General features: G+C 44.7%; 1 protein-coding gene across 8 annotated transcripts in view; it reads right to left on the reverse strand.

Annotated features, from left to right (window-relative positions):
* Positions 1-383: 383 nt before the first annotated feature.
* The window catches only part of RIPOR1 (RHO family interacting cell polarization regulator 1), a 220,626-nt gene continuing 201,926 nt past the window's right edge, over positions 384-19,083 (reverse strand). For all 8 annotated transcript variants that reach the window (XM_068260733.1, XM_068260727.1, XM_068260726.1 and 5 more), the window contains 5 exons: positions 15,178-15,336; positions 12,492-12,688; positions 9,565-9,648; positions 2,719-2,809; positions 384-1,301 (listed from right to left, as the gene is read on the reverse strand). In XM_068260733.1, coding sequence (XP_068116834.1) covers positions 1,204-1,301; positions 2,719-2,809; positions 9,565-9,648; positions 12,492-12,688; positions 15,178-15,336 — 629 coding nt within the window. In that variant the 3' untranslated portion in view covers positions 384-1,203. The remainder of the gene's footprint in view (positions 1,302-2,718; positions 2,810-9,564; positions 9,649-12,491; positions 12,689-15,177; positions 15,337-19,083) is intronic.

Below are 19,083 nucleotides of genomic sequence, written 5' to 3' on the forward strand. Positions count from 1 at the left end.
GAGAACAAAGTGGTCCAGCAATCCTTATTTGGACTTTTATAAAATAAGTTACTTCGTAGAAAATGCTTTGCAACCCTCACAAGGGTGATTCTTGTGTCCAGCTTACAAAATACTTAGCAGACCTCACTTTTCTCAGATTCGGTCTTCGGCAGTGTAGTTGTATACAGCCTCCTTCCCTACCAACTGTCCATGTCACCCCAATGGAGTTGGGATACATCGGTGCTGTCATTTTCCAGCAGCTCTAACTCCTATGAAGTGGTAAGTGGTGTATGCAAAGGCAAATGCCTACTAATACCAGTCTATGGGAGCTAGGCCTGAACCAGGCAGTGTAGTCCTAGTACTGAGTGGAGACTCTTGGGGGAACCCCTATGCACAGTTGTGCATAGGGGTTCCCCCAAGAGTCTCCACTCAGAGTAGTTACAGAAAATAGCTGTGGAAAAACCATGGGCAATTTAGGGCAGCACTGAACTAGTCACCAGAATCCCTGCTGTGTATTTTTCGAATGGGACTAGACCGCTTTTTTTCTGGTCAAACTCCACTGTGATTTGCAAAAACTGCAACTGCTAATCTTTCAGAAGTCAAGAGTGTGAAAATATAACCCAGCCCAGGTTTACTAGATAACTTATGTTCTGCAGCGACCTCCACTTTAGTGAATCATCCCCACTGCCTATATGTTTGGAGTGGTCCCTCAAAGCATAAAACACTAAAAGGAGTTTTCACGGTTTACCCAAGAAAGAAAACATTGAAATCTATGAGGAATTAATGCCCAGAGGTTATGTTCCCTCACCAAGAATTCTGACCAGCCCATGGCATTGCCAAATGACACCATAATAAATAGTTTAGTGGGTTACACACAAAAAACAAGCTGGTAAAAGGCATTACTTCTTCACTAGCGGTTTCAACTTTTTCTTTTGTGTAACTGAGAACTTCTTTACCAACATTTTAAAGCCTCCAACAGTGGTTAACATTCCTTGCACTTCCTTTTCTGCAGGGAGTCATTCTTCTCCATTACATTGTAGTCTGACAGACGGTCCTCCCAACTGGTTATATAAAACTCCCCATCACATATCACAGTGTTCATAAATCCAGTCGCTCTCCACCAAAGTCACAACACCTGAAAAGTTGTCCCCAATGTCTTGACATTTTATGTCCTTCCTTCACTGAACTCAACAGTGATGTTTCCCAACTGTAGCATCTGCTGCTCTAGAAAGCTGTGCTAGCCATAGACCCCGGGGCAAAGATTCGAGGCAGACTTCCCAAAGTCTCTTCTAGATGTCGGCACGCAATTTTACCTTCTTCTCCTGTAAAATAAATTAACACAACTGAGTTATAAAAACCAAAAGTTAATGTACACCTTGCTTAACCACTTCAGGTTCTGGAGTTTTTACCCCTTAAGGTACCTGACAAATTTGGATAATCTAGAATTTTTGGGGGGGGGGGTAATATTTTTTTTCCATAAGTATTTAATTTCTCAAGCTAAACTCAAATTACTTTTTCATGTTTCACCCTTCCTAATTATTACATGACAAGTACCACAGTTCTAAAACTCCTCAATATACATTATATGGTTCGTCCCAGTTAAAACTATACCATACATGCCATATTTCATCAGTAGAGAGCTTCTCAGAGAGTGTTGTTACATTTGTGTGTAAACAAAGATACTATTATCTCCAGTCTGGATGCGGATCTCAAACTAAATAGCCTTTCCATGGCAGGACAGTGTTGTGTTTAACTGTTTCAATGATTATCTGCTACAATTTTTTTTCTGAGATAGTAGCTTTAAAGCTGCAAGGAATCTTTTAGAGCAAAGTAGAAATGCTGACTTTCAGACCACTTTAAGTCAAGGTTTTTAAAAGCTATTGTGATCATCTTAAGATATGGCAGCATGGTGGCATAGTGGTTAGCGCTCTCGCCTTGCAGCGCTGGGTCCCTGGTTCGAATCCCAGCCAAGTCAACATCTGCAAGGAGTTTATGCAGGAGAACAGAGGTGCCAAAAGGATAAAAGGAAGCTAAATGAGCTTAAACTAAATTCTTGGTAAATGGAGGAGGTAGTGGTGGACTTACCTCCTCCAAGTAGACACACAATGACTGTAGTAAAGACCGTCAATATATTTTATTTATTAACTCCAAATATGCAACGCATTTCGCAGGTTTGATCCCGCTTCATCAGGCAATAAAAACGGAGCAATAGCATATGTGGTCAGTGGAAGAGCCAGGCACCTCTGTGTGACAGAGCGTTTTGCGATTGATTAGCGTCTTTAAAATCGCTCCTATTCACTTTCATTAAAATCGCTGTAAAAAAAAAATCGCAATTTTTGCGTACACGATTGTGAAACCGTGGCAATTTTTCCGCGATGTTAATGAAAGTGAATGGGAGCGATTTTAAAACGCTAATCAATCGCAAAATGCTCAAAAGCTCTTCTAGTGTGAATTTTCCCTTCCAGCTATGATTGCTAGATATGGGAAGGTGGTACCCTGATTGAGGATTTCTGCCCCCGTGGCTCTCTGTATTGTGGATTCCTCAGTAAGGTGGAATTTTGTGGACTTTTATTTTTTACCTCAATAACGTAATAAAGCTTTCAGAAATGTTCACACTTGTTCCATATACATTATTTTTCCATATAACATCTCTGAAATGTATTCTGTATGTACTATTTTCTAATACACAGTTTCAATAGCAGCATCCTAATGCTGTATGTTTCCCATGGATATACTTACCAAATAGCATTAGACTTTGTTTGGCTGCTTCTTTAACGTCATCTTTATCAGTTTGGCACAGATAAATGAGTTGGTCTATACTGTCTTTGGCCTATGGATGAAGAAAAATAAAATATACATGCAACTTTAATCACTAGAAAAAATGACTGAACAAAACAGAACTCATACAAAACACATTTAGGGCCCGTTTCCACTATAGCGTTACGAAATCGCCGGCAAATCACCGCAGGCAAATCGCATGCGGGTACGATTCCGCATGCGTTTTTTGCCGCGATTTCGCATAGGTAAGGCTGTATGCGATTTTAACCATGTCACTGCCTGTGTGAATTAACATGGGTACCTATGCGAAATCGCATGCGAAATCGCGGCAAAAACGCATGGGGAAAACGCATGCGATTTCCCTATTAAATACATTGCGTGCGATTCGCCTGCATTCCACACGCAGGCGAATTTTGAGGCCCCTACCCTGCAGATTTTTTCTGCACAGAAAAACGTGCGGGGAAACGCACAAGTGGAAACAGTCCCATCCACTTGTACTGACTGTGCGAATCCGCATGCGTTGCCCGCATGCGGATTCGCGATAGTGGAAACGGGCCCTTAAAGTAGGCCTGTAGTTGACTTCTGTGGTCTAATTCATAGCAGCCAGTGGTGCTGTAAGACCATGCAGTGTCATTAATATAGCTCTGCTGAGCACAGGCAGATCTTTGAAATCGTATATCTACTGACTCTGCTACCCGGCCATTCCTTTCACCCCATGTTACCACCCGGCTGCCTCTGCATAAGTGTAGAGACCCGTTCATAATGTGGCAGTAGGTGGAAAAGTGGCCATTGCTGGAGGGAACATGGCCTTAGTGGGAGATAGCATAACAATTTCCTATTACGCTCCTGAACTCAGGTGTAGGTGGGGAGGGTGAGTAGAAACCCTGGAAAGAAAATTAGAGACAACAGGAGCCTCAATAGTGTAATATGTCACATCCCTGCTCCCTATACTATCCCTATTCACACCCTTTTGGACTGTATACCCCAACCCCCTACACCAGGGGTGTTAAACTCAAATACAAGGTGAGCCGAAATAGTACACTGGGAGCTTGTTATGGGCCAACCCCCATGTCTAGTGGAATGCTCCCTCCCTTATAAAGTTCCCAAGTGTCTAATAGTCCCCATCTTCCCCTATACAGTTCCTTGGTGTCTAGAGGACCCACCCTCCCCTAAACAGTTTCCTAGTGTTTAGCGCTTTCCCACTCCCATAGGGCTTTAGGGCTGCCATCAGAAATTTTGGGGCCCCTCACACATCATCAGGCCTGGGCCCCCCCTCAATGCGCTGGCATTAATACCTTAGAGCAGGGGTCTCAAACTCAATTTACCTGGAGGGCCGCAGGAGGCAAAGTCAGGATGAGGCTGGGCCGCATAAGGAATTTCACAATCGCGGTGCATCGCCGCCTCTGCCGGCCCCTCTCACTCTTCCTGCGGGGAGAGGGGGTGATCCGTGCGGCGATTGACATCAGGAGGGGCAGAGCTGAAGCTGAAAGCTCTGCCCCTTCCAGGAAATGCCGGCGGATTGCCCCCCGGGCAATTTGGGGGCTCTGCAGCCCTCGTTTAGGGATGCGGCGGATTACTTGGGAGCACTGAAGCGAACTATAAGGAAGCTTTTGCCGGCGAGGGCCACAAAATATTGTATTGAGGGCCGCAAATGGCCCGCAGGCCGCGAGTTTGAGACCCCTGCCTTAGAGGAAAACAAAATGAAAAACGGGGAGAGCAGGCATGTTTAGTGGGCTATCCTCATGCCCACCGCTCCCCCGTCCCCCTCAGTCAGTATTGACCCCCAGGAATGACTTCCAGGTTGGGGTGGCTGTGGCTTACTGCGCAGGTGCTGGCTGGCGAAGCATAGCCTTGTACGCGTTCACTCGGCCCGGAGGGCTTACTGCGCAGGTGCTGGCTGGCGAAGCGTAGCCTTGTACGCGTTCACTCGGCCCGGAGGGAGCACTCTGGACAGACGCACTACATAGTTGTGACATCACAACTACGTAGTGCGCCTGTCCCTAGCGCTCCCTCCGGGCCGAATGAACACTTTCAAATACCAAACATAATTAGGCATAGTCCCCCAAATGTATTTAGACAGTTTCCCCCTAAGAAATGCATTGAGGGTGCTGGGCAGAGCATAGTGAGAGGTGCTAGGAGCAGATTGAGGGGGTGGTAGGAGCAGAGTGAGAAGAGGGGTTCGAGAAGAGTGGGGGGTGCTAGGAGCAGATTGAGGGGGTGCCAGGAGCAGAGTGAGAAGGGGGGTTGGAGCAGAGTGGGGCGGGGGTTGCTAGGAGCAGATTGAGGGGTGCTAGGAGCAGAGTAAGGGGGCGCTAGGAGCAGGATGAAAGGTCAAGTGCTTTCTATTGTATCTGGATATGTCCTGAATAAATTTATCGATTATCGATTGTGGAGACATTGGTGCAGACCTTTCTCTCCTGTCCTGACTTGTTGGGCCCGGCTGCCTGTGTTCCAGCACTGTCTCACACGGTACGGTGAAGCGGTACCCCCTGCCTTTATCAGAATGAAAGGTGCTAGGAGCAGATTGAGGGGGTGGTAGGGGCAGAGTGAGAAGAGTTGTTGGAGAAGAGTGGGGGTTGCAAGGAGCAGATTGAGGGGGTGCTAGGAGCAGAGTGAGAAGGGGGTTGGCGCAGAGTGGGGGGTTGCTAGGAGCAGAGTAAGGTGGAGCTAGGACCAGAGTGAATTGTGCTAGGAGCAGAATAAGGGCACATTGAGCAAGCAGAGATAGTGCCCATACTGAGGATGTGGGGGAAGGACAGACAGCATGGGCTGATAGTAAATGCAATATCACACATTCTACCTTTTGCTCTGGCTTTGTCCCTGCAGTCCCTAGCCTCGTGCAGAGAAGGCTGACAATTAAATTCCCTCTCCGTTCATACAGTCCGGTAACAGTAAAAAAACGGCGCAGGATTCTAGTGGACAAATCGGGCGCCGCCATTCACTCCCATAATAAATATCGTTTACTGGGCGCCGAACGGGAAAAAAGGGCGCCCGAGAATAATAACGTTTTCCAAGGGCGCCCGAAGATTTTTAATGTTTTATAACTGCTTGTGATGATTTACGTTTCCTATTTCAATAAAACATTATTCTAAATGTTATCCCTTACTGTTTGTAAAACATTATTATTCACAAAATAAAGCGATCAGTACGTAACGTAAATTGTAATATATTTTATCCCTTACTGTTTCTAAAACATTATTCTACACACAATACAGTGATCACTAAGGAGGGTCTTAGGTTTAGGCACCACCAGGGGGGTCTTAGGTTTAGGCACCATCAGGGGGTTTTAGGTTTAGGCACCACCAGGGGGGGTCTTAGGTTTAGGCACCACCAGGGGGGGTCTAGGGGTTAGGGGTAGGTACAGGGAGGGTTACTTATTTTTTTTAAAACGTTATTATACATTTCACTTTTTAAACGGAAGATTAACGTTTTCACAATTGCCGATTTCATGAACATTATTTAATGATTTATAACTTTATAAAAACGAATATTTAAACGAAATATTGTACATTATATTTTTAAACGTTATCCATGTGTATCGTTTAAAACCCCGCGCCCTTTTTTCCCAGCGCCCCTTTTTAACGTTCGCATACAGTCCCGCCTCATATCTCTACTTGTTCTCCGTGGGGGGGCAGGGCTAGTCGGATGGGCAGCTAATGTGAAATAGATCCTCTCCTCCTGCCTCCCACTGTACTGTCAAACAAAGTACAGGGGGCGGGGAGGGATTCGCACACACTCCCTCTGCACGCAGACACAGCCAGCCTGCGTCTGTGTGATTAAACAGTGCACAGCAGGATTCCTGCAGAAAAAGATCATGGTATTAATGCCAGTGCGTTGGGGGGGGGGGGGGCCTGGGCCCCTCACTGTAGTGATGGTTCTCCCCCCCTGATGGTGGCCCTGTAGGGCTTCCTTGGTGTTCTAGGGCTTCACATCCACTATAGCTTCCCTGATGGTCCACAGAGGGCCAAACATAATGCAAAGCGGAGAAACCACTTGAAGGCCAAATGTCAATGGCTCTGAGGGCCAGATTTGGCCCACGGGCCGGAGTTTGACATGTATGCCCTACACCCTTTTCCTACAACCACACCCTCCCATTCTAATGTTTTGCTTTGGCAATGCTAAATGTATTTCATCCTACCAATAAAGCTTTTTTGGCTCTGGATAAGGAAGGATTAATGTCTTATGTATCTTCATTTAAATGACAACCGAGGTGGCATGATGAGACAAACATTGTGTATATAGAATGCCAAGCACACAAATAACAATGCTGTGTTTCTTTTTTCTTTCTCTGCCTGAAAAAGTAAATAAAATCAGGTATTCAAGTGACAGTTTCTGTCCAGGTCGGGACTGGGTCAGACTATAGCGAAACCCTCACTCATAAGTAATTACAGCCATAAAATACTTTCCTGTCAGTAAATGGCTTGTGAGAGCAGGAAAAAGATAAGAAAGGGTCAATTCATAGATTTGAGCTCTGGCATACTTCAATGAAGGTGGTATTGAGCAGAGACAATGAAACAGTAAAAACTTAAAAACTAGATTTAAATATAAAATAACACTATCGGATATCTAAAAAAAGGCATTTTTAGGAGGAGGACAGATACAATTGTTTTTCTCATCAGTTTATTTTCACCTCGGATGTCCTTTAAGACCACTAAATATGTTGCACACCATTTCCCCTCTAAAGTCTCAACCACAAAGAAAAGTACCAGCATATCTGAGGTGACAATGCCTGCAGGCAGTGTGCTTGACCCTACACCACTTGAGACCATTAGCCCTCATATTGTATCCACTATAGAGAGCCAAACCATCGAAAAGAGATTTTCTGACACGTCCGATTACCTTAGGTTGAAGAAAGTGGCTTATTTTTAGCATCACTATTATTGTGGAAGCACAAGCTCTGCAGGAGTGAGTCACTTGTACCAAGTTCCGCAGCATGACATTTCAGTAAAAACACTCTGAGAATGACATTCATCTGCAGTATAAATGACTCTAAAGTAACGATGTAACAGACTGACCCTGTATGTAACAAGGAAATTTCATACTGACTAATGAAACCTCAAGTAGCCGAAACTCCCTGCAATTAGCATCATTCATTATCTGCGGATACAGCACTGATAAGCTAAAACTGCACAATACACACAATAGGGCAAGACTGTGACAGGAAAACTACAGCAAAGGTGGTGCAGTTGCCCACAGCAACTGTGCAATGTATGGCTGCTACGTAAAATAAGGATTCTTATTGGCTCTCCCAGGCAGCTGCTTTATTTTTGACTCCAGTTTCCTTTCTATGATAAATCCAGGTTACGGCATGGTGGGCGGCACAATGGCGTAGTGAATAGCACTCTCGCCTTGCCCGAATCCCAGCCAGGAAACCATCTACATGGAGTTTGTATGTTCTTGCCATGGCAGCGTGGGTTTCCTCCAGGCACTGGTTATCTCCCACATCACGAAAGAAAACACATACGTTCTTTGGCTTTCCCAAAGCTAAAATCTACATTTGGGGTGCTATACTGACTGATATTGTGGTGAAACCCCTCCCACAAGAAACTCAGAGGACTGTGGTACTCCTGGCAGTTTCCTGTCTGTGAACCTTGTTGCATTGTAGGAAATGGCTGTTTCCAACTGCCAAAAAAGCATGCAGCAGCTACATCACCTGCCAGCAGTAAAAATGTCACTATGTGATAAATGTCAGAATGTAAATCAGGAAGAGGAAAGATTTTACAATGGGCAAACACTGACTAAATCATTTATACATAATTATTGTAAAAATGAAGCATTTTTTCTAACATTATTTTCACTGTAGTTCCTCTTTAAATTCAGTTTATGATCACATGATCAGATCACTGCTTTGGGTCAATACTAGTAATAAAAGGGAACGTAATTTTACAATCCAAACTTAGCTGTGAAACAACATGACGCTATGTGGCAGGACGGGGTTAAAGCCCAACTGAAGTCTACACACAAGTTGCTGCCAGGGTTTGGACACCTAGTAATTAAACCAAGCAGGTATGACATGCTAAAAAAAAATTGCTAGCTTTAAACTATTAATTTGCAGCGCGGGTAGCAGGCAGAAGCCGCTGATTACAAATTTCACAGGACTGCTGAAGCCAGAGCTATTTCTGTCTGGTTTGCAGTGTTCCCTCTCCCATCACTTGTCATCAGGGTATATTGGGGATACTAGAATTAGTGGAAGTGATCGAGGCTGCTGTGTGCTGGGTGGAAATGACTCTGTGTTCTGTCATTCTATGAATATTCTAATCTGCTGCTCCCCCTTCTGCAGATTGGACAGTAGGGCTTTAAGTATGGCCAGGCTGAAATCCCATTTCCTGTAATTACTGTATACATCATTGTAATAGATGCTGCGATTGTTGTCTGAAATGTGCTGCAGTTGTGTCCTATGTATGACGCATACCTAAATCTCGCAATATAGTCCTAACAGCGTTTGGGAAGATTCCAGGGATTTATGCAAATGTGCTCCCTCAAGACTCATACAAGATAAATAGCCTACATCTGCAGGAACAACTAATGCCCAAATACTCTTCTGCAGACCTCATAATGCCTGTGTGCAAAAGGATCAGCTCAGGAGCAGTGCTTCTGATTAGCTCTCCAGCCCACACTCATGGGACCTGTTAGCAGCACTTTTCAGCAGCACTTTTCAGACAACAATTTCAGGATCTAATGAAAACAAATAAAGCAATAATCTGCTATGTATTTCTGCCTAGCTACAAAAAAAAAAAAAAAAAAAAAAAAAATCTCGACTCTGGTGACAGAAAATGCACATTAATGGCAACAAGTATAATAGCTTACCTTTAAACACCCTAGTGCTGTACAACCCGCTACTCTTATTGGTACATCTTCATCTTCCAGCTGCTCCAACAAACATACAAGAGCCTAAAAACACACAGAAATTTACAATGTATGTGTAACTAAAATTGACAATATATTATTAAAAGTATGATCTATTTTTATCTGTTATACATGGAGATGGCCATTTACAAAATGGGAACTACTACTGTAATTTCAGAGAGCCTGTCAATATTCTTAGTGGATCTAAACTCAGAACTTCCTCTCCGCTCTAAAAGATTAGGCAGTGCATGATAACCTTTATAAAAAATGTATTCTTAATTACAATTTACGAAAATCCAAACATATAAAGAAACCTGACATTTTAACTGGATTAACTTGTAGGGAGCACAGAAAGGGTTAAGCCTCAGCCTTTTCCTGTACAGGCAGAGCCCCAGTGCTTTTAAGACCCATACACACGTCGGATTTCCACGGACGGGTCGTTTGAACGTCCCGTCGTTGGCCCGCTAAATCGGGCGTGTGTACAGACTATCGTTCGCTTGATAAGAGTGAGTTTGAGCGATCCATCCGGCGGATCGCTCAAACTCACTCTTATCAAGCGAACGATAGTCTGTACACACGCCCGATTTAGCGGGCCAAGGACGGGACGTTCAAACGACCCGTCGTTCGCGGAAATCCGACGTGTGTATGTGCCTTAATTCACAGCTACGGATAAGGCTAATTACACTCTGGTATAGCTAAACAAATACACACAGCTTAATGCAGTGGAGTTCTATAGCATTTATGTGTGAAATAAAAACTTTTCATCGTGTGCTGTGCAAGAGTTTGGGTCCGCTTTAAAGGAAAACTGGAAAGAGAGGTATGTAAAGGGTAATATTACTGACTGACTAAGATAATTTCAGAGTGTGTGCTAGTCATGTGTAACTAGCTGTCTCAGGTCTTGTGCTGCCTCCAAATTGCCAAACAGCTGCCATAAAAGCAGCATACTGATTCCCATTGCCCTTTAGTATTTTTGATCATTCTCATTTTGATTCATTAGAATGCTGTATTTCGGTAGAATCATTGCTAACTGGGGTATCTGTGTCCACATTACAGGCTGAGGTGTGAGTTTTTGTAAGCTGCACCTGACCTTGCCTCATGTACACACCCATATTGACTCACTACTCATGTGATGTACATTTTATGCTTACATATGAGCTTCATTGGCTCCTGCATGTCTCTCGGTAACAGAAGGTGCAGATCAAAGGTAGACCATTATATTTGGTATTGGACCCAGAAGAGGTTACAATAGGATGTTCCACTTCTTTCAATGGCTTATTGGTATTCTGCTCCATTCACTGCCTTAACAAGAGCATACTGAGAGTAAGGTTTGACTGGGTGAGAGGTCAGCAGAGACGCACAGAGCCAGGATTTTCCAGGAATAGCCCAAGTGAACGCAGTGTATAGGGAGCCGGATACTTAACTGAATGGTCTACATTTGATCTGCACTGGCGCTACTGGTGTATGTTGCTCTATGGTGGTGGACATTGATTTGGCATGAAGGAATATAAGGCAAAGAGTTTTCCTAGAAGGTGAGGAATTATCAAATACCTTAAAATGCTCTATTTTACCCATATGACAATCAAGCCATACAATGCAGTGAGGTCCTTGCAATAGAGGGACCATATGCATGAGGGATGTTTTAATATTGACAATATGGTGGTGGACTTACACGTATCTGTAGTCTATTTGAACTGTGTATTTATTAATAGGATGAGGTTTATCTTGAACTTTTGATGTAATAAGAGGGGGAAGGTGTTTTTCAGTAATATTTGATTATTGATTATTTTGATTCAATTAGTGCAGTCTGCTCCAATTTTCTGATTGATCAGAAGTTTCAATCAAAAACTTCGAGGTGCCACACGTGTATTTTCGAGATTGCCGTAATTTCGCTACAAAAGATCGTAAACTCTGAAAAAAATGGTTGGTAAGAAAAATCAAGAGAAAAAGTGAAGTTTGGTATGTACTGAATAAGTTACATATATTTTTTTCTAGTGTAATACAATTTCACAATCCACCACACACCATACAATTCTTGATAAAATTGGTCTGAATTTTCCAACATGTCTAATCTAAAAAAAAAAAGACGGGAAATTCAATGGGATTTCTCAATCAAAAACAAAATAAAAGCTTTTGATTTTTCGGGACAACCGATCTTATTTATCAAATTGGTGTAGTGTTGCTGCTCATTCCTCTCCCTTTCCCTGCAGCGTTGCTGCTCACTCCTCTCCCTTTCCCTGCAGCGTTTCTGCTCACTCTTTCCCTGCAGAGTTTCTGCTCACTCTTTCTTTGCAGAGTTTCTGCTCACTCTTTCCCTGCAGAGTTTCTGCTCACTCTTTCCCTGCAGAGTTTCTGCTCACTCCTCCCCCTGTGTAGTTGCTGCTCACTCCTGTCCCTTTCCCTGCAGTGTTGCTGCTCACTCTTTACCTGCAGAGTTGCTGCTCACTCTTTCCCTGCAGAGTTGCTGCTCACTACTCACCCGTTGCCTGCAGTGTTGCTGCTCACTCTTTCCCTGCAGAGTTCCTGCTCACTCTTTCCCTGCAGAGTTCCTGCTTACTCTTTCCCTGCAGAGTTTCTGCTCACTCTTTCCCTGCAGTCTTGCTGCTCACTCTTTCCCTGCAGTCTTGCTGCTCACTCTTTCCCTGCAGTCTTGCTGCTCACTCCTCTGCCTTTCCCTGCAGCGTTGCCGCTCACTCCTTCCCCTGTGTAGTTGCTGCTCACTCTTCTGCCTTTCCCTGCAGTGTTGCTGCTCACTCGTTCCCTGCAGAGTTGCTGCTCACTCGTTCCCTGCAGAGTTGCTGCTCACTCGTTCCCTGCAGAGTTGCTGCTCACTCGTTCCCTGCAGAGTTGCTGCTCACTCGTTCCCTGCAGAGTTGCTGCTCACTACTCACCCGTTGCCTGCAGTGTTGCTGTTCACAGAAGGTTCTAAGGAATGAAGCCACCGCCGTTACCACTCTACTGTTTCCATTAATGAGCAGAAGACTTAACACTCTGAATCCTTCCTTCTGCATGTAGCTCTCTGGTGCTCGTTTTAAGGCTTTCAGAACAACATTCTGGTCATCTGAATTCAAATTCTGCACAAACATCACTGGAAAAACAAACAATATAACAATTTAGGGTATGTACATAGCACTACTTCACTTGCACTATAAAATCATATACACATTACTGTAATGAATTCTTGAGAATTACTGGGAAAATACCACATTCAGTAGTATAGATCTATAATACCTATTTGCTTATCATTTGTTTTGCAAGCTTTTGGCAAAAACAAGACTTTATTGGCATGATGTGTTCGTCAGGTCAGACCCCCTTTCTCAGGAGCCACGCTCCTTTGCTGCCAGTTTCAGTCAAGTTACCTCTGATGAAATACACTATGGGACTAAAGTCTTGTTCTCATCAAAATCAGCGCTTTTTAAGTAAGTAGCTTCGAAGAGGACCACTTAGGGCAGGGGTAGGCCAACTTTTTGACAAGGGCCACGAGTGTCTGACCAGGAGGGGGAGGGGGGCAAAAAATTGGTATGGAAATGACAGGATGTGGGTGGAGTAAACTGTAATGTAACAGTGTAACGCAAAGACAGTGGGCCCAAGTTTTCTAATAAAACACAGGCCAAGTGACCCTAAAAGTAATTAGACAATGCCCCCAAACCGCCCCCCCCCCCCCAACCGCAACATCTAGACTTCTTTGGCAACAACCAACAACAAAGGCCCAGGGGCAGCAGTCACACCCACTCAGACAGCAAGAAACATAATGGGGCAGCGTTGCACCAAAAATACAAATAATGCGGCAGTGTTTCACCAGAAAATATACATAATGGCACAGCATTTCCCCAGAAAGTACACAAAATGTGGCAGCGTTTCCCCAAAACATGCACATGGTGGTGCAGAGTTTCCCCAGAAAATGCACGTAGGGGTGCAGAGTTTCCCCAGAAAATGCACGTAATGGTGCAGCGTTTCCCCAGAAAATGCACGCAGTGGCTTAGCATTTCACCAGAAAATACACGTAGTTGCAGTGTTTCACCAGAAAATACACATAATGGTGCAATGTTTATCTAAAAAAACCACACGAAATGGCTGTGTTTCACCAGAAAATTCACGTAATGGTGCAGCGTTTCCCCAGAAAATACACGTAATGGTGCAGAGTTTCCCCGAAAATACACCTAACGTAATGTTTACCTAGAAAACAATGACTAGATTCCAGCACTGCTTTTTGTAGTGTTTTGACTGAAGATTGATGTGGCCTTTCAATGCAATGAATCCCCTACTGATTAGTTATACACATGTCTTCATTTGTGAATGCTACATTTTAGTGGGACATAAATCTTTTTTTACTCTTGAGTACTCTCTCTCTACCGTTGTGGACCACAACTTATACATTGGTATACTATAGCTGTATACTAGAATACCAGAGAACAAAAATCAACCACAACAGGCCCACAGTGTTCTACAATAAAGGTACATATAAATGTAAGTAATCTAAATTAATACATGTCTTATGCATCCACATATGGGCTCCCTCGCTGTCTTCCATGGCCCCTCCGATCCACCGCTGGCCGTCCCAGTATATTTCTTTTGCCACACTGCTGGAAGCATTCTACTATGGCCCAGAACGCTCCCGGCCACAGACGTGTGCATGGCCAGAGTGCGCATTCACGACAGAGAGTAAATGAAGATATATACCAGGATGGCCAGCAGTTGATCACAGCAGCCTACTGAAAGTCTCTGCTCTGCGGCCTCCCTGCCAACCGTTTAGCCCTGTAACTGCTGCATGAGTCATTCACCTCTCCTACTGCCCAATCCCCCTCTGTCAGTCTCTTCACTGGCTGACCGTTATACAAAGGATACAATTAAAAAAATCCTTACCCTCGCCTACAACTTATTTCCATATACCATCCTACACACAATCTCTGCTCTACTAACAATATTCTCCAGTCTTACTCTCTGGACACCTTTTCTCACTCCCGCTTACAAGACTTCTCTCAGTTCTCTGCCCTCCTCTGGTACACTCTCCCTCAACACATCCGCCATTCACCCACACTTACTCTTTTTAGGCGCAATCTAAAAACTCACCTCTTCAGGCAAGCATACTCTCCTATCTAGGACACGGACCACCATTTCTACCACTCCTTACACAGCTTCCCTTTACCTACTGTCCTATCCCTTAAACTTTTAGACTGTAAGGCCTTTTGGCCAGGGCTCTCTTCCCTTTTGTCTCACAATACTGTGTAATGGGTGTACATATGTACCTCCCACCCCAGTGTACTGTAAAATATGTAGTTCATTTGTTTACTGCATAAGCGGTTATCCACTCTTGTCTTGTATTAACTGGTGTATTGTTTATTTTGTATTGTTATATCCTGTATGCTGTTGTACAGCCACAGAAGATGCTGTAAATCAATAATAATAAGCAGCCTGGGGAGACGGTGAGGGAGCCCACGGCCTGAAGGGGGCTAGAGGAAGCCCCAGGTAAGTAGAAATGCTTTATTTTGACCCCTCTCAGGTTTCCTTTAATGAATTTACTTTTGCAAATACACATTTCATGTAAGAATCTGTAACTTATATTTGACAAATGATTACCTTCCTTTGCCAGATCCAGAATTAGAGAGTCCAGAGTGTTGACCGGGAGAGACTCAAAGTAGCTCCAGTACTGAAATATGGTAATCTGTTCACTGTACAGAGTCCTGCTCTTCCTGGAAAACTTCCGGTCTATAATGTCTTCTATTAACCTCCTGAACACTGGTAAAAGCATAGGCATTATAGAAAAATGAGTTTATTTACTTCAGAGTAAAATGAACAAAAGTAAAGCAAAGAATGGGCAGTAGTTATAATATAGCACAGTCCCCAGTGTCCGGCACCAGCGGGGATCGCCTGATGTCAGGTGCATGTGCATGCTGGTTGCTTGAGCAACCAGACGAAAAAAGCACAAACCTCCCCCCATAAATAGTCACTTAGCCTCGAGCGATGTCTGGCAGCCTTCCTTTACCTCCTAGAGGCTTTCCGGCTTCCCAGTGCATGCAAGCAAGCATGTCACCTGACTCACATGGAGTCAGGTGACACGCTGACTTCCGTACACGGACACCGGAAGCCTCTGTGAGTTAGGATGTATAGGAAAGCTGCCAGACGTTGTTGGAGGCTCGGTAAGTATCTTACAGCCTGCCAACATCTCCTCAGGCATGCCGGTTAGTGGAGACTTTTGGTTGCCTGAGTTCCGGATAATGAAGACTTTGCTGTATTGGTTAGAATCCAAAAATTAGTTAACAGACAGCAAAAGCCCACTAAATGCTCTAAGTAGAAAAAGAGCCAGAATGACACTCACTATGACTGTTCCCCTTTTTTGTATCCAGTGAGGCTACGTTTGACTACTTAGTTAAGCAGCAGGGAACTAGGGAAGCAATGTGGCAGCTCAGGAATGCAACATAGTGTGGCTGACACTGCACTACTCTCTTCACCTCTCCTCTGTGACAGGATGGCTCAATGGCACAGGTAGAAGCAATACCTCTCTGGCCATGCTATGAGGCTCCTCCCACCCACAGATGACACAATCTCTTAGCAGTCTATGCAAAGGCAGATTTTACACCTTTCTTCTGGCTACTCTGTTATAACTTCTGCTATCTGTGCTGATAGTGTGGGTTTTCTTTTTACACCAGAGGTCCACTTTAAGTAGGTGTAACACACCCCCAATACCTGCATATTACTGACTGACTGCAGCAGAACCAGGGTACACCTGAGAGTATGTCTAGTTAGGGCAGAAGCATTACGTAACTTGACATTATCTTGGCTAACATATGTGATCTCGGGGTCTTTTTATGTTAGGAGAATAGGGCCCATATGCAATTAACTTTTTCTCCTAGGAGATAATTTTTCATCATCTCTATAAAACAACTTTTCAACAATTGAGAGAGTGCCAAAAAGTAGGTGAACAAAAGTACCATTTAAGATCATTTTGAGTTTTTTGGTTTTTTTTGCTTGTTGATGGTTTAACAACTTCACCTCCAAGGTTTTTTCCCCTTATACACCAGAGCAATAGCGCTCCTTCCAGTCATTCACCTATAACTTTATTACTACTTATGACAATGAAAATTTATATCTTGTTTTTTTTCTCTCCACCAATTAGACTTTCTTTGCTAAGAATTACCGTATATACTCGCAAGCAAGCCGAATTTTTGACCCCCCAAAAGTGGGCCAAAAGTTGGGGGGTCGGCTTGCTTGCGAGTCATGTGTGGGTGGGTGGATAGGTGCTGTCCCTCCCCGCTCCCCCTGCGGCCGCCGCTGCTGCTATTACCTCAGGCGGCGCCGCTGCCTCTATCCCCGTCCTCCTCCGGTAACTCATTCACACAGCAGCGCGCCCCCCGCTGCTGTGATGACGCAGGAAACCATAGAGAGCGGTTCCCATAGTAACGGCATCACGCTACAGGAAGCCGCTCTCTATGGTTTCCTCGTCATCACAGCAGCGAGAGGCGCGCTGCTGTGAATGAGTTACTACCGGAGGAGGACGGGGATAGAGGAAGCGGCGCCGCCTGAGGTAATAGCAGCAGCGGCGGCCGCAGGGGGAGCGGGGAGGGACAGCACCTACCCACCCATACTGGGGCATTATGCTAGCTATATGGGGCACTATACTAGCTATAATGGGGCACTATACTAGCTATACTGGGGGCACTATACTAGCTATACTGGGGGCACTATACTAGCTATACTGGGGGCACTATACTAGCTATACTGGGGGCACTATACTAGCTATACTGGGGGCACTATACTAGCTATACTGGGGGCACTATACTAGCTATACTGGGGGCACTATACTAGCTATAATGGGGCACTATACTAGCTATAATGGGGCACTATACTAGCTATACTGGGGGCACTATACTAGCTATACTGGGGGCACTATACTAGCTATACTGGGGGCACTATACTGGGGGCACTATACTAGCTATACTGGGGGCACTATACTAGCTATACTGGGGGCACTATACTAGCTATCCTGGGGGCACTATACTAGCTATACTGGGGGCACTATACTAACTATACTGAGCACTATACTAGCTAAACTGGGGCACTTCACTAGCTATACTGAGCACTATACTAGCTATACTGAGCACTATACTAGCTATACTGAGCACTATACTAGCTATACTGGGGCATTTTACTAGCTATACTGAGTACTACCTACCTATACTGAGCACTATACTAGCTAAACTGGGGCACTTCACTAGCTATAATGAGCACTATACTAGCTATACTGAGCACTATACTAGCTATAATGAGCACTATACTAGCTATACTGGGGCATTTTACTTGCTATACTGAGCACTACCTACCTATACTGGGCACTATACTAGCTATACTGGGACATACTGGGGGGATCACGCGGCCAGCGTTTCCTACCCCGGCTTACATGAGGGTCAATCATTTTTTCCTGTTTTTTGGGGTAAAAGTGGGGGGGTCGGCTTACATGCGGGTCGGCTTGCTTGCGAGTATATACGGTATGTTATTCTAGCTGCATTTTAACAGGAAAAATAAGAAAAAAATGGAAAAAATTCATTTTCAGGTTTCAGCCATGAGGGCTCTTTCACACTAGAGGCTGCAGTAGAAAAGGCTGAAAGTCAGCCTTTTGCTTAAAGGACTTACGAGGCGAATTGCTTAAAAAAAGTTATGTACCTCATTGCTAAAGCAGACCTCAGGGCAGACGAACAGCACCTTCCTTTTCACTATCAGGTGCTTTATCCTTCTAATCCAGGTTACATTGCAGCTCCCGACCCTCCTCAGGGTCGCCCGAGCAGAATCGCCGCTTTAAAAATCTAACTCCTGCGCAGCTTGCATAGCCGTGGCTGCTCCGGATTACAGCCCCGCTCGTGTCCGCCCTCACTCCGTGCGCTCTATTATACGTCATGTGGGCGGCTCCACATGACCACCCACATGACGAACTACACTGCCAGCCAGCCGCGCCCCCTCGACAGAGAATACAAGCGCTGAGCGAGCAGGTACTCACTCGCTCAGCGCTTGTATTCTCTGCGGAGGGGGCGCGGCTGGCTGGCAGTGTAGTTCGTCATGTGGGTGGTCATGTGGAGCCGCCCACATGACGTATAATAGAGCGCACGGAGTGAGGGCGGACACGAGCGGGGCTGTAGTCCTGAGCAGCCACGGCTATGCAAGCTGCGTAGGAGTTAGATTTTTAAAGCGGCGATTCTGCTCGGGCGACCCTGAGGAGGGTCGGGAGCTGCAATGTAACCTGGATTAGAAGGATAAAGCACCTGATAGTGAAAAGGAAGGTGCTGTTCGTCTGCCCTGAGGTCTGCTTTAGCAATGAGGTACATAACTTTTTTTAAGCAATTCGCCTCGTAAGTCCTTTAAAGCCAAAACATAGCATTTTCAAAGCGTTTTCAAAGCCTTTTGAAAGCGTTTTACAGCTCATATGAAAACGTCCTTTTTTTTTTCTTCTATAAAAATAAGTGAACAAGTCAGCTGTAAAACGCTTTGAAACCG

The sequence above is a fragment of the Hyperolius riggenbachi genome, chromosome 11 (genome assembly GCF_040937935.1).
Source record: "Hyperolius riggenbachi isolate aHypRig1 chromosome 11, aHypRig1.pri, whole genome shotgun sequence".
In the NCBI taxonomy this organism is placed as follows: Eukaryota; Metazoa; Chordata; class Amphibia; order Anura; family Hyperoliidae; genus Hyperolius; species Hyperolius riggenbachi.